At 44.6% G+C, this 15000-nt stretch overlaps 1 protein-coding gene across 4 annotated transcripts in view; it reads right to left on the bottom strand.

The window, feature by feature from the left end:
• Positions 1–15000, bottom strand: part of grm5b (glutamate receptor, metabotropic 5b) — a 122591-nt gene that overhangs the window by 29486 nt on the left and 78105 nt on the right. For all 4 annotated transcript variants that reach the window (XM_052503733.1, XM_052503781.1, XM_052503752.1 and 1 more), the window contains exon 7: positions 14614–14849. In XM_052503733.1, the coding sequence (XP_052359693.1) occupies positions 14614–14849 (236 nt within the window). The remainder of the gene's footprint in view (positions 1–14613; positions 14850–15000) is intronic.

The following is a 15000-nucleotide window of genomic DNA, read 5'->3' as shown; positions in this document are numbered from 1 at the left end:
CAAGGATGTCCGTACGTGATGCATTTTCTACTACCTCCAGAGGTGGTCAGGAATATCTAATCACAATCAGTTAACAATGCATCTTTTGACCTGTCGACAAATGTGGGCACAATCAGAATGTGGACAGAATCAGGACAACAGACGCATGTTAGAACCAGGTATAAATGGGGCTTCTGTCTCATCTTGTTCAGTTCATTACACTTCCCCCTTTTTCATTAGAATACATGAGTCCCTTTGAAGCAATCACACCGGCAGTTTTACATATGAATGGTGAAAGATGGAGAGAGAGAGAGAGAGAGAGAGAGAGTAGAGAGAGGAGAGAGCGAGAGGAGAGAGAGAGAGAGAGAGAGAGAGAGAGAGAGAGAGAGAGAGAGAGGGGTGAGAAAGAGAGAGAGAGGTGAGAGAGAGAGAGAGAGAGAGGAAAGAGAGGAGAGAGAGAGAGGAGAGAGAGAGAGAGAGAGAGAGAGAGAGAGAGAGAGAGAGAGGTGAGAGGAGAGAGAGACAGAGGAGAAAGAGAGAGGAGAGAGAGAGAGAGAGGAGAGATAGAGAGGAGAGAGAGAGAGAGGAGAGAGGAGAGAGAGACAGAGGAGAAAGAGAGAGAGAGAGAGAGAGAGAGACAGAGGAGAAAGAGAGAGGATAGAGGAGATAGAGAGAGAGAGGTGAGAGGAGAGAGAGGAGAGAGGTGAGAGGAGAGAGAGGAGAGAGAGAGAGAGAGAGAGAGGAGAGAGAGAGAGAGAGAGAGAGAGAGAGAGAGAGAGAGAGAGAGAGAGAGAGAGAGAGAGAGAGAGAGAGAGAGAGAGGGGCGAGAGAGAGAGGTGAGAGGAGAGAGGAGAGAGAGAGCGAGAGGAGAGAGAGAGAAAGAGAGAGAGAGAGGAGAGAGAGAGAGAGAGACAAACCACGACCAACAACATTGGACACTCTATGGAACAAAAAGCCTTTACTATATCATCCTGGAATATCCAAGGCCTGAGGTCATCTGCCTTTGGCCTAAAGAGCAGGAACCCAGACTTCACCAAAGAAATCGGTAATACAGACATTGTCATCCTGCAAGAAACCTGGTATAGAGGAGATGGACCCACTGGTTGCCCTCCAGGTTACAGAGAGCTGGTAGTCCCATCCACCAAACTACCAGCTGTGAAACAGGGAAGGGTCTCAGGGGGAATTCTAATTTGGTAGAGAGCAGACCTAACTCACTCCATTAAATTAATCAAAACAGGAACATTCTACATTTGGCTAGAAATTCAAAAGGAAATTATCCTAACAGAGAAAAATGTCCTACTGTGTGCTACCTATATTCCCCCCACTAGAATCCCCATACTTTAATGAAGACAGCTTCTCCATCCTGGAGGGGGAAATCAATAATTTCCAGGCCCAGGGACATGTACTAGCCTGTGGCGACCTAAATGCCAGAACCGGACAAGAACCTGACACCCTCAGCACACAGGGGGACAAACACCTGCCTGGAGGTGACAGCATTCCCTCCCACATATGCCCCCCAAGGCACAACTATGACAACACAACCAACAAAAACGGGTCAACTCCTGCAGCTCTGTCGCACGCTGGGTATGTACATAGTCAATGGTAGGCTTCGAGGGGACTCCTATGGTAGGTACACCTATAGCTCATCTCTTGGCAGTAGTACTGTAGACTACTTTATCACTGACCTCAACCCAGAGTCGCTCAGACCACAGCAAAATCACAGTCTACTTAAACAGAGCAATACTCAATCATGAGGCATCAAAGCCAAAAGAACTGAGTAACATTAAGAAATGCTATAGGTGGAAGGAATGCAGTTTGGAAATCTACCAAAAAACAATTAGGCAACAACAAATTCAATCCCTTTCAGACAACTTCCTGGACAAAAGGTTCCACTGTAATAGTGAAGGTGTAAACTTGGCAGTAGAAAATATTAACAGTATATTTGACCTCTCAGCTTCACTATCAAATCTAAAAATCTCAAATAGAAAACCGAAGAAAATGAACAATAATGACAAATGGTTTGATGAAGAATGCAAAAATCTAAGAAAGAAATTGAGAAACCTGTCCAACTAAAAACATAGAGACCCAGAAAACCTGAGTCTACGCCTTCACTATGGTGAATCACTAAAACAATACAGAAATACACCACGGAAAAAGAAGGAACAGCATGTCAGAAATCAGCTCAAAGTAATTGAAGAATCCATAGAATCTAACCACTTCTGGGAAAATTGGAAAACACTAAACAAACAACAACACAAAGAATTATCTATCCAAAATGGAGACGTCTGGGTAAACCACTTCTCCAATCTTTTTGGCTCTATAACAAAGAATAAAGAGCAAAAACATATACATGATCAAATACAGATCTTAGAATCAACTATTAAAGACTACCAGAACCCACTGGATTAATCTCAGTAAGACCAAAATAATGGTGTTCCAAAAAAGGTCCAATAACCAGGACCACAAATACAAATTCCATCTAGACACTGTTGCCCGAGAGCACACAAAAACCTATACATACCTCGGCCTAAACATCAGCGCCACAGGTAACTTCCACAAAGCTGTGAACGATCTGAGAGACAAGGCAAGAAGGGCATTCTATGCCATCAAAAGGAACATACATTTTAACATACCAATTAGGATTTGGCTAAAAATACTTGAATCAGTCATAGAGCTCATTGCCCTTTATGCTTGTGAGGTCTGGGGTCTGCTCACCAACCAAGACTTCACAAATTGGGACAAACACCAAATTGAGACTCTGCACGCAGAATTCTACAAAAATATCCTCTGTGTACAACGTAGAACACCAAATAATGCATGCAGAGCAGAATTAGGCCGATACCCACTAATTGTCAAAATCCAGAAAAGAGCCGTTAAATTCTATAACCACTTAAAAGGAAGTGATTCCCAAACCTTCCACAACAAAGCCATCATCTACAGAGAGATAAACCTGGAGAAGAGTCCCCTAAGCAAGCTGGTCCTGGGGCTCTGTTCACAAACACAAACACACCCTACAGAGCCCCAGGACAGCAACACAATTAGACCCAACCAAATCATGAGAAAACAAAAAGATAATTACTTGACACATTGGAAAGAATGAACAAAAAACAGTGCAAACTAGAATGCTATTTGGCCCTACACAGAGAGTACACAGTGGCAGAATACCTGACCACTGTGACTGACCCAAAATTAAGGAAAGCTTTGACTATGTACAGACTCAGTGAGCATAGCCTTGCTATTGAGAAAGGCCGCTGTAGGCAGACATGGCTCTCAAGAGAAGACAGGCTATGTGCTCACTGCCCACAAAATGAGGTGGAAACTGAGCTGCACTTCCTAACCTCCTGCCCAATGTATGACCATATTAGAGAGACATATTTCCCTCAGATTACACAGATCCACAAAGAATTCGAAAACAAATCCAATTTCGATAAACTTCCATATCTACTGGGTGAAATTCCACAGTGTGCCATCACAGCAGCAAGATTTGTGACCTGTTGCCACGAGAAAAGGGCAACCAGTGAAGAACACACACCATTGTAAATACAACCCATATTTATGCTTATTTATTTTATCTTGTGTCCTTTACCATTTGTACATTGTTAAAACACTGTATATATATATAATATGACATTTGTAATGTCTTTATTGTTTTGAAACTTCTGTATGTGTAGTGTTTACTGTTCATTTTTATTGTTTATTTCACTTTATATATTCACTTCATATATTATCTACCTCACTTGCTTTGGCAATGTTAACACATGTTTCCCATGCCAGTAAAGCCCTTGAATTGAATTGAATTGAGAGAGGAGAGAGAGAGAGAGAGAGAGAGAGAGAGAGAGAGAGAGAGAGAGAGAGAGAGAGACCCCTACCAGACCACTGCACCACCAAGGAGCCCCAGGCCCCCTCAATGCCACACCAGACCCAGCGCACCCCAAAGACCCCAGCCACCACGAGAGCATCACCACTTCCATCGGCTTAGCCAGACTGGCCCAGGCCCAGCCTACTACCCCGCACCAGACCACCACCCCTACCAGACCAGAGGGGGTCCCCACGGCCCAAAACTGGCCCTCCTCCACTCCACAGGGCCCAACAGCAGGACCAGCGCAGCTACACAGAGGTCGTCAGAGGACAGGAGAACCCTGTAGGATTAAGTGAGATTAAACAGCTCCTCCAATACATCTGCACTAAACACACACACACACACACACACACACACACACACACACACACACACACACACACACACACACACACACACACACACACACACACACACACACACACACACACACACAGTCAGCATGTGGAACATTCAGGGCCTGAACTCATCAACCTATCAGTCAGCATGTGGAACATTCAGGGCCTAAACTCATCAACCTATCAGTTAGCATGTGGAACATTCAGGGCCTAAACTCATCAACCTATCAGTCAGCATGTGGAACATTCAGGGCCTAAACTCATCAACCTATCAGTTAGCATGTGGAACATTCAGGGCCTAAACTCATCAACCTATCAGTCAGCATGTGGAACATTCAGGGCCTAAACTCATCAACCTATCAGTGAGCATGTGGAACATTCAGGGCCTAAACTCATCAACCTATCAGTCAGCATGTGGAACATTCAGGGCCTAAACTCATCAACCTATCAGTTAGCATGTGGAACATTCAGGGCCTAAACTCATCAACCTATCAGTTAGCATGTGGAACATTCAGGGCCTAAACTCATCAACCTATCAGTTAGCATGTGGAACATTCAGGGCCTAAACTCATCAACCTATCAGTCAGCATGTGAAACATTCAGGGCCTAAACTCATCAACCTATCAGTCAGCATGTGGAACATTCAGGGCCTAAACTCATCAACCTATCAGTGAGCATGTGGAACATTCAGGGCCTAAACTCATCAACCTATCAGTGAGCATGTGGAACATTCAGGGCCTAAACTCATCAACCTATCAGTCAGCATGTGGAACATTCAGGGCCTAAACTCATCAACCTATCAGTGAGCATGTGGAACATTCAGGGCCTAAACTCATCAACCTATCAGTCAGCATGTGGAACATTCAGGGCCTAAACTCATCAACCTATCAGTTAGCATGTGGAACATTCAGGGCCTAAACTCATCAACCTATCAGTTAGCATGTGGAACATTCAGGGCCTAAACTCATCAACCTATCAGTTAGCATGTGGAACATTCAGGGCCTAAACTCATCAACCTATCAGTTAGCATGTGAAACATTCAGGGCCTAAACTCATCAACCTATCAGTTAGCATGTGAAACATTCAGGGCCTAAACTCATCAACCTATCAGTCAGCATGTTGAACATTCAGGGCCTAAACTCATCAACCTATCAGTTAGCATGTGAAACATTCAGGGCCTAAACTCATCAACCTATCAGTGAGCATGAGGAATATTCAGGGCCTAAACTCATCAACCTATCAGTCAGCATGTTGAACATTCAGGGCCTAAACTCATCAACCTATCAGTTAGCATGTGAAACATTCAGGGCCTAAACTCATCAACCTATCAGTCAGCATGTGGAACATTCAGGGCCTAAACTCATCAACCTATCAGTTAGCATGTGAAACATTCAGGGCCTAAACTCATCAACCTATCAGTCAGCATGTGGAACATTCAGGGCCTAAACTCATCAACCTATCAGTCAGCATGTGGAACATTCAGGGCCTAAACTCATCAACCCATCAGTGAGCATGAGGAACATTCAGGGCCTAAACTCATCAACCTATCAGTCAGCATGTTGAACATTCAGGGCCTAAACTCATCAACCTATCAGTCAGCATGTTGAATATTCAGGGCCTAAACTCATCAACCTATCAGTTAGCATGTGAAACATTCAGGGCCTAAACTCATCAACCTATCAGTCAGCATGTTGAATATTCAGGGCCTAAACTCATCAACCTATCAGTCAGCATGTGAAACATTCAGGGCCTAAACTCATCAACCTATCAGTGAGCATGAGGAACATTCAGGGCCTAAACTCATCAACCTATCAGTCAGCATGTGGAACATTCGGGGCCTAAACTCATCAACCTATCAGTCAGCATGTGAAACATTCAGGGCCTAAACTCATCAACCTATCAGTGAGCATGAGGAACATTCAGGGCCTAAACTCATCAACCTATCAGTCAGCATGTGGAACATTCAGGGCCTAAACTCATCAACCTATCAGTCAGCATGTGGAACATTCAGGGCCTAAACTCATCAACCTATCAGTTAGCATGTGGAACATTCAGGGCCTAAACTCATCAACCTATCAGTCAGCATGTGGAACATTCAGGGACTAAACTCATCAACCTTTGGACTGAAGAGTTTACCACTGGAGTTCAACAAAAACCTTAAAGATGTTGACGTCATCATTCTGCAGGAGACATGGTGTAAGGCTGACACAGAAACACATCTCTGTCAATAGAGGCAGAGACTCTGGAGGACTGATCATTTGGTACAAATCCCAACTACAACATCTAATTGAAAAAATAACTTGTACTGACAGAAAAAGCCGTGTTACTTTGCGCAATATTTATTAATATTCAGAGGAGATCTCCCCCCCCCCTCAGAATCCCCATATTACTCAGAGGATATATCCCACCTCAGAATCCCCATATTACTCAGAGGAGATCTCCCCCTCAGAATCCCCATATTACTCAGAGGAGATCTCCCCCTCAGAATCCCCATATTACTCAGAGGAGATCTCCCCCCTCAGAATCCCCATATTACTCAGAGGAGATCTCCCCCTCAGAATCCCCATATTACTCAGAGGAAATCTCCCCCTCAGAATCCCCATAATACTCAGAGGAGATCTCCCCCTCAGAATCCCCATATTACTCAGAGGAGATCTCCCCCTCAGAATCCCCATATTACTCAGAGGAGATCTTCCCCTCAGAATCCCCATATTACTCAGAGGAGATCTCCCCCTCAGAATCCCCATATTACTCAGAGGAGATCTCCCCCTCAGAATCCCCATATTACTCACAGGAGATCTCCCCCCTCAGAATCCCCATATTACTCACAGGAGATCTCCCCCTCAGAATCCCCATATTACTCAGAGGAGATCTCCCCCTCAGCCCCTCAGAATCCCCATATTACTCACAGGAGATCTTCCCCCTCAGAATCCCCATATTACTCAGAGGAGATCTCCCCCTCAGAATCCCCATATTACTCAGAGGGAGATCTCCCCCTCAGAATCCCCATATTACTCAGAGGAGATCTCCCCCCTCAGAATCCCCATATTACTCAGAGGAGATCTCCCCCTCAGCCCCTCAGAATCCCCATATTACTCAGAGGAGATCTCCCCCCTCAGAATCCCCATATTACTCAGAGGAGATCTCCCCCCCTCAGCCCCTCAGAATCCCCATATTGCTCAGAGGAGATCTCCCCCCTCAGAATCCCCATATTACTCAGAGGAGATCTTCCCCACCCTTGAGGAAGAGACGTGTCATCTCCAGGCCCAGGGAAATGTGCTCATCTGTGGGGACACAAATGCGCGCACAGGAACACTACCTGATCTAACGAGCACACGAGGGGACAGCTTTATAACAGGCCATAGTGTCTCTAACTGTCTTCATCTCCCCCATAGAAACAACAGTGATAGACCACATGAGGGGACAGCTTGATTATACAGGCCATAGTGTCTCTAACTGTCTTCATCTCCCCCATAGAAACAACAGTGACAGACCACACGAGGGGACAGCTTGATTACAGGCCATAGTGTCTCTAACTGTCTTCATCTCCGCCATAGAAACAACAGTGACAGCTTGATTACAGGCCATAGTGTCTCTAACTGTCTTCATCTCCCCCATAGAAACAACAGTGACAGACCACACGAGGGGACAGCTTGATTACAGGCCATAGTGTCTCTAACTGTCTTCATCTCCCCCATAGAAACAACAGTGATAGACCACACGAGGGGACAGCTTGATTATACAGGCCATAGTGTCTCTAACTGTCTTCATCTCCCTCATAGAAACAACAGTGATAGACCACACGAGGGGACAGCTTGATTACAGGCCATAGTGTCTCTAACTGTCTTCATCTCCCTCATAGAAACAACAGTACAGACCAGGGACAGCTTTATTACAGGCCATAGTGTCTCTAACTGTCTTCATCTCCCCATAGAAACAACAGTGACAGACCACATGAGGGGACAGCTTGATTACAGGCCATAGTGTCTCTAACTGTCTTCATCTCCCTCATAGAAACAACAGTAACAGCTTTATTACAGGCCATAGTGTCTCTAACTGTCTTCATCTCCCCATAGAAACAACAGTGACAGACCACACGAGGGGACAGCTTGATTACAGGCCATAGTGTCTCTAACTGTCTTCATCTCCCTCATGCAACAGTGACAGAAACAACAGTAACAGCTTTATTACAGGCCATAGTGTCTCTAACTGTCTTCATCTCCCTCATAGAAACAACAGTGACAGACCACACAAGGGGACAGCTTGATTACAGGCCATAGTGTCTCTAACTGTCTTCATCTCCCTCATAGAAACAACAGTGACAGACCACATGAGGGAACAGCTTGATTACAGGCCATAGTTTCTCTAACTGTCTTCATCTCCCTCATAGAAACAACAGTAACAGCTTTATTACAGGCCATAGTGTCTCTAACTGTCTTCATCTCCCCATAGAAACAACAGTGACAGACCACACAAGGGGACAGCTTGATTACAGGCCATAGTGTCTCTAACTGTCTTCATCTCCCTCATAGAAACAACAGTGACAGACCACACGAGGGGACAGCTTGATTACAGGCCATAGTGTCTCTAACTGTCTTCATCTCCCTCATAGAAACAACAGTGACAGCTTGATTACAGGCCATAGTGTCTCTAACTGTCTTCATCTCCCCCATAGAAACAACAGTGATAGACCACACGAGGGGACAGCTTGATTATACAGGCCATAGTGTCTCTAACTGTCTTCATCTCCGCCATAGAAACAACAGTGACAGCTTGATTACAGGCCATAGTGTCTCTAACTGTCTTCATCTCCCCCATAGAAAACAGTAACAGCTTGATTACAGGCCATGATAGACCACAACAGTGACAGACCACATGGGGACAGCTTGATTATACAGGCCATAGTGTCTCTAACTGTCTTCATCTGCCTCATAGAAACAACAGCACCGTCAACAACAACGGATTGATAGACCACAGGGGGACAGCTTGATTATACAGGCCATTCACCATCGTGTCTCTAACTGTCTTCATCTGCATTCACAGCCCTGTAAACAACATTGATAGACCAACATCAGACATTCACAGGGACAGCATCAGACATTCACAGCCCTGTTACAACATCAGGCCATAGTGTCTCTAACTGTCTTCATCTCCCCCATAGAAACAACAGTGACAGCCCACCGTCAACACAACATTCACAGCCCAAGGGATCTGTTCACAGCCCAGTCTGTACAACATCAACATTCACTGGGTCTATACTTTGGTCTATACTTTGTCAATGGTAGGTACCTACTGCTCACCTCTTGGCCACAGACCATATGATTACAGACATTGACCCTTTCTCTCCCAGCTCATTCACCATCGCTTGACAGTGAACACCTCCGTCTGATCACAGCCAAATTACGTTGTTCCTCAAAAGAACAGACATGGAAACAACCACACATTCACAGCCCTGTACAACATCAAACATTCACAGCCCTGTACAACATCAGACATTCACAGCCCTGTACAACATCAGACATTCACAGCCCTGTACAACATCAGACATTCACAGCCCAGTGAGCTGTACAACATCAGACATTCACAGCCCAGTGAGCTGTACAACATCAGACATTCACAGCCCAGTGAGCTGTACAACATCAGACATTCACAGCCCAGTGAGCTGTACAACATCAGACATTCACAGCCCAGTGAGCTGTACAACATCAGACATTCACAGCCCTGTAAGCTGTACAACATCAGACATTCACAGCCCAGTCAGCTGTACAACATCAGACATTCACAGCCCAGTCAGCTGTACAACATCAGACATTCACAGCCCAGTCAGCTGTACAACATCAGACATTCACAGCCCAGTGAGCTGTACAACATCAAACATTCACAGCCCAGTCAGCTGTACAACATCAGACATTCACAGCCCAGTCAGCTGTACAACATCAGACATTCACAGCCCAGTCAGCTGTACAACATCAGACATTCACAGCCCAGTGAGCTGTACAACATCAGACATTCACAGCCCAGTCAGCTGTACAACATCAGACATTGACAGCCCAGTAAGCTGTACAACATCAGACATTCACAGCCCAGTCAGCTGTACAACATCAGACATTCACAGCCCAGTCAGCTGTACAACATCAGACATTCACAGCCCAGTCAGCTGTACAACATCAGACATTCACAGCCCAGTCAGCTGTACAACATCAGACATTCACAGCCCAGTAAGCTGTACAACATCAGACATTCACAGCCCAGTGAGCTGTACAACATCAGACATTCACAGCCCAGTGAGCTGTACAACATCAGACATTCACAGCCCAGTCAGATGTACAACATCAGACATTCACAGCCCAGTCAGCTGTACAACATCAGACATTGACAGCCCAGTAAGCTGTACAACATCAGACATTCACAGCCCAGTCAGCTGTACAACATCAGACATTCACAGCCCAGTAAGCTGTACAACATCAGACATTCACAGCCCAGTGAGCTGTACAACATCAGACATTCACAGCCCAGTGAGCTGTACAACATCAGACATTCACAGCCCAGTCAGCTGTACAACATCAGACATTCACAGCCCTGTAAGCTGTACAACATCAGACATTCACAGCCCAGTCAGATGTACAACATCAGACATTCATACAGATGGGCCCAAAACAGCACAGAAGAAAGCCAGAAAGCAACCTGTAACCAAAATATCCAAACACTCTTAGATAACTGTCTGAATACCACATTCACTCACAGTGAAGAAGACATCGATCTGGCAGTAAAAAACAAACTATATATTCAGGCAAACAGCAAAAGAAGCACATTTGAAATTGATAAAAACTAAACAAGATGACAACTGGTTTTGATGCAGATTGTAAAATTATAAGGAAAAAACAAAGAACACTATGCAACCAAAAGCACAGAGACCCAAATAATGGTGAATTACACCTTCATTACTGTGAGACTTTAAAACTCTATAAACGTAACACTCAGAACCATAATAGCACAGTACAACAGCAAGCAACTGACACTATAAACACACACAACTTCTGGCAAAATTAAATTGAGAAGAGGAATTAGCGATAGAAAATGGTGACATATGGATAACCCATTTTAAAACTCTCTACAACACCGTTCAAATTGACACAAACGCAGAACAACGTCAAATTCATGAGGAGTTGAATGGATTCGAAAAACCCCAATTACTGACCAGGAGCTCTATAAGAAACTAAACTATTACTGACCAGGGGCTCTATAAGAAACTAAACTATTACTGACCAGGAGCTCTATAAGAAACTAAACTATTACTGACCAGGAGCTCTATAAGAAACTAAACTATTACTGACCAGGAGCTCTATAAGAAACTAAACTATTACTGACCAGGAGCTCTATAAGAAACTAAACTATTACTGACCAGGAGCTCTATAAGAAACTAAACTATTACTGACCAGGAGCTCTATAAGAAACTAAACTATTACTGACCAGGAGCTCTATAAGAAACTTCAGGCTCTCAAATTTTAAAAAGCCTGCAGACCTGATGGCATCCTAAACGAGATGCTCAAACTCACTCGTGCAAAATATCAATTGGCTTTATTAAAACTGTTTAATTTGATCCTGAGTGTAGGTTATTTCCCTGACATCTGGAATCAAGGACTCATAACCCCAATCTTTAAGAACGGAGACAAATGTGACCCTAACAATTACAGAGGCTTTTGTGTGAACAGTAACCTGGGGAAGGTTTTCTGTAGTATTATAAATGTAAGAGTTCTCAACTTCCTTAATAAGCACAATATCTTGAGTAAAAGACTAATTGGATTTATACCAGAACATCGCACAACTGATCATATTTACACCCTACACACCCTGATAGATAAACATGTCCACCAAAATAATACCAAAATATACGCTTGCTTTATCGACTTCCAAAAAGCATTTGATTCTATTTGGCATACAGGACTGTTCTACAAAGTTATTGAAAGTGGTAGGGGATAAAACATGACATAATTAAATCAATATATCCTGCCAATATATACATTGATGTTGGTGTTAGTCTCCACAATTCAGAAGTTAAATGCCTACTCTTCTCAGATGACCTATGCCTGCTGTCACCCACAGCACATGGCCTACAACAGAGCCTGGACCTGCTAGAGCAGTACTGCCTGACCTGGGCCCTGGCAGTAAACCCCCACAGCACATGGCCTACAGCAGAGCCTGGACCTGCTAGAGCAGTACTGCCAGACCTGGGCCCTGGCAGTAAACGCCAAAAATACTAAAATAATGATTTTCCAGAGAAGATACAGATCTCAGGGAATTAGACCAAAGTTCTCAATTGGTACAAAGTATATAGAGTACTGCACACACTACAATTACTTAGGTTTAAAAATAAGCTCAGCTGGACACCTTAATGAGGCAGTGAATGAACAGAGAGAGAAAGCACGCAGGGCATTCTACGCCATTAAAAAGCTAATCCAAATTGAAATACCGGTTAAAATTTGGCTAAAACTGATTGAATATGTCATTGAACCAATTGCACTTTATGGCAGCGAGGTGTGGGGTCCACTTGCAAAACAAGATTTCATCAAATGGGACAAACACCCCATTGAAACACTGCATGCAGAGTTCTGTAAGATTCTCCTACATGTCCAGAGGAAAACTACAAACAATGCATGCAGGGCAGAATTAGGCCAATATCCACTAATAATAAAAACTCAAAAAAGAGCAATTAAGTTTTGGAAACATCTAAAATACAGTGACCCCCTCTCATATCATTACCAAGCCCTGCAATGCCAAGAGCTGAGCAAAGAAAAGTCTCCCCTCATCCAGCTGGTCCTGGTCCTGAGTTCACAAACCTGTTCTACTAACATGCTGAAGCCTCAGGACCAGAACATCCAATCAATCAGAATAAACCAAATTACAACACAGTCAAAACAAAACAACATTGCTTATTGGGAAACACAAGCACAAGCACAAAGCAAAATGCAGTGCTATCTGGCCCTAAATCGACAGTACACCGTGGCTAAATATTTGACCATGGTTACTGATCAAAACCTTAGAAAAACCTTGACAAAGTACAGGCTCAGTGAGCACAGCCTTGCCATTGAGAAGGGTAGACACAGGAAAACCTGGCTCCCTGTAGAGGAAAGGCTGCGCAACCACTGCACCACAGCAGAACCTGAGACAGAGCTGCATTTCCTGACAAAATGTAAAAAACATAAAACAATTAAAGAGTTTTATTTTCCCAAATGTGAAACCCTTATTAAAGGTTTCAAAGACCTCTCTGATGAGAGAAGGCTACCCGTCCTGTTGGGGGAGGAAGCAGAGAGCTGTGGGTTGGCAGCGCACTACATTGCTGCCTGCCGTAAGTTGAGGGACAGTGTCTGACAGACCAATCAACCTGCACATGTACTCTACTGTATGCTTATTGTTATTGTGAGAGAGGGAGAGAGAGAGAAAGAGAGAGAGAGAGAGAGGGAGAGAGAGAGAGAGAGGAGAGAGAGAGAGAGAGAGAGAGAGAGAGAGGAGAGAGAGAGAGAGAGAGAGGAGAGAGAGAGAGAGAGAGAGAGAGAGAGAGAGAGAGAGAGAGAGAGAGAGAGAGAGAGAGAGAGAAGAGAGAGAGAGAGAGAGAGAGATGAGAGAGAAGAGGGGAGAGAGAGGAGAGAGAGAGAGAGAGAGAGAGAGAGAGAGATAGAGAGAGAGAGAGAGAGAGAGAGAGAGAGAGAGAGAGAGAGAGAGGGGGAGAGTGAGAGGGTTTATTTCACTTTATATATTATCTACCTCACTTGCTTTGGCAATGTTAACACGTTTCCCTTGCCAATAAAGCCCTTGAATTGAGAGAGAGAGAGGGAGAGGGAGAGAGAGAGAGAGACAGAGAGAGAGAGAGAGAGAGAGAGAGACAGAGAGAGAGAGAGAGAGAGAGAGAGAGAGAGAGAGAGAGACTTTTAGACATAAAGTAGATGTTCCAGGTGTAAAGGAAGGGGGGGTCTGATTTAAAGGACGATCTAAAGCTGCCTGCTCACTTCATATTATTTCTGGAGAAACATGTGATACCTCTGTGATTAGCATAACTATAGCCCTGTGCACACACACAGCGTTCCCAGCTGAATATGCAGATATATGAATGAACAGATAGAGGAGTGAATGTGGCAGCAGGCTGAATGGAAGAGCCTCTTTGTCCAGCTGTGTTGAATGGACTGGTCAGATCTGAGAGCTCCGCTCCTACCTGACGTCCTACAATCTCTATTCTCTACTTCATAGCTACATCACTGATGCAAACAAACACACCTGGTTTCCAGAACCGTGTGTGTGTGTGTGTGTGTGTGTGTGTGTGTGTGTGTGTGTGTGTGTGTGTGTGTGTGTGTGTGTGTGTGTGTGCGTGCGTGCGTGCGTGCGTGCGTGCGTGCGAGCGTGCGTGTGCGTGTGTGTACGTGCATCATGTGTGTGAATACTCACTGTTGCAAGTACGGTTGAACTTGAGGCTCTCCTGTGGGTGTCCCTTCAACCTACAGTGGAAGCGATGTTGCCAAAACTCAGGGAACCAGGGGTTTCTCAGGTTGTTGTCTGGCCGCAGCTTCAGGTAGTACTCATCAAACCACTTCACGTCAGCTGACTGCAGCTTGATGGTGATTCCGCCCGCCGCCTCGCGCACGTACCCATCTGTCACATCGTACCGGTCCGCCCAGCCATCACTGGGACAAGGGGACAGAAGGGACATAGAAGTTATAGACACGATGAATCAACGTTGAAGGGATTTTTAAGGGACCGTTAGAAACATAGTGAAGTCACTGGAAAACAAGAAGGTTGGTCTTAGGTTCTGGAAGTGACGTGTCTGTTCTAAGG

This window comes from Oncorhynchus keta, chromosome 1 (genome assembly GCF_023373465.1).
Source record: "Oncorhynchus keta strain PuntledgeMale-10-30-2019 chromosome 1, Oket_V2, whole genome shotgun sequence".
NCBI classification, from domain to species: Eukaryota; Metazoa; Chordata; class Actinopteri; order Salmoniformes; family Salmonidae; genus Oncorhynchus; species Oncorhynchus keta.
This window is presented reverse-complemented; position numbering and strand designations above follow the sequence as displayed.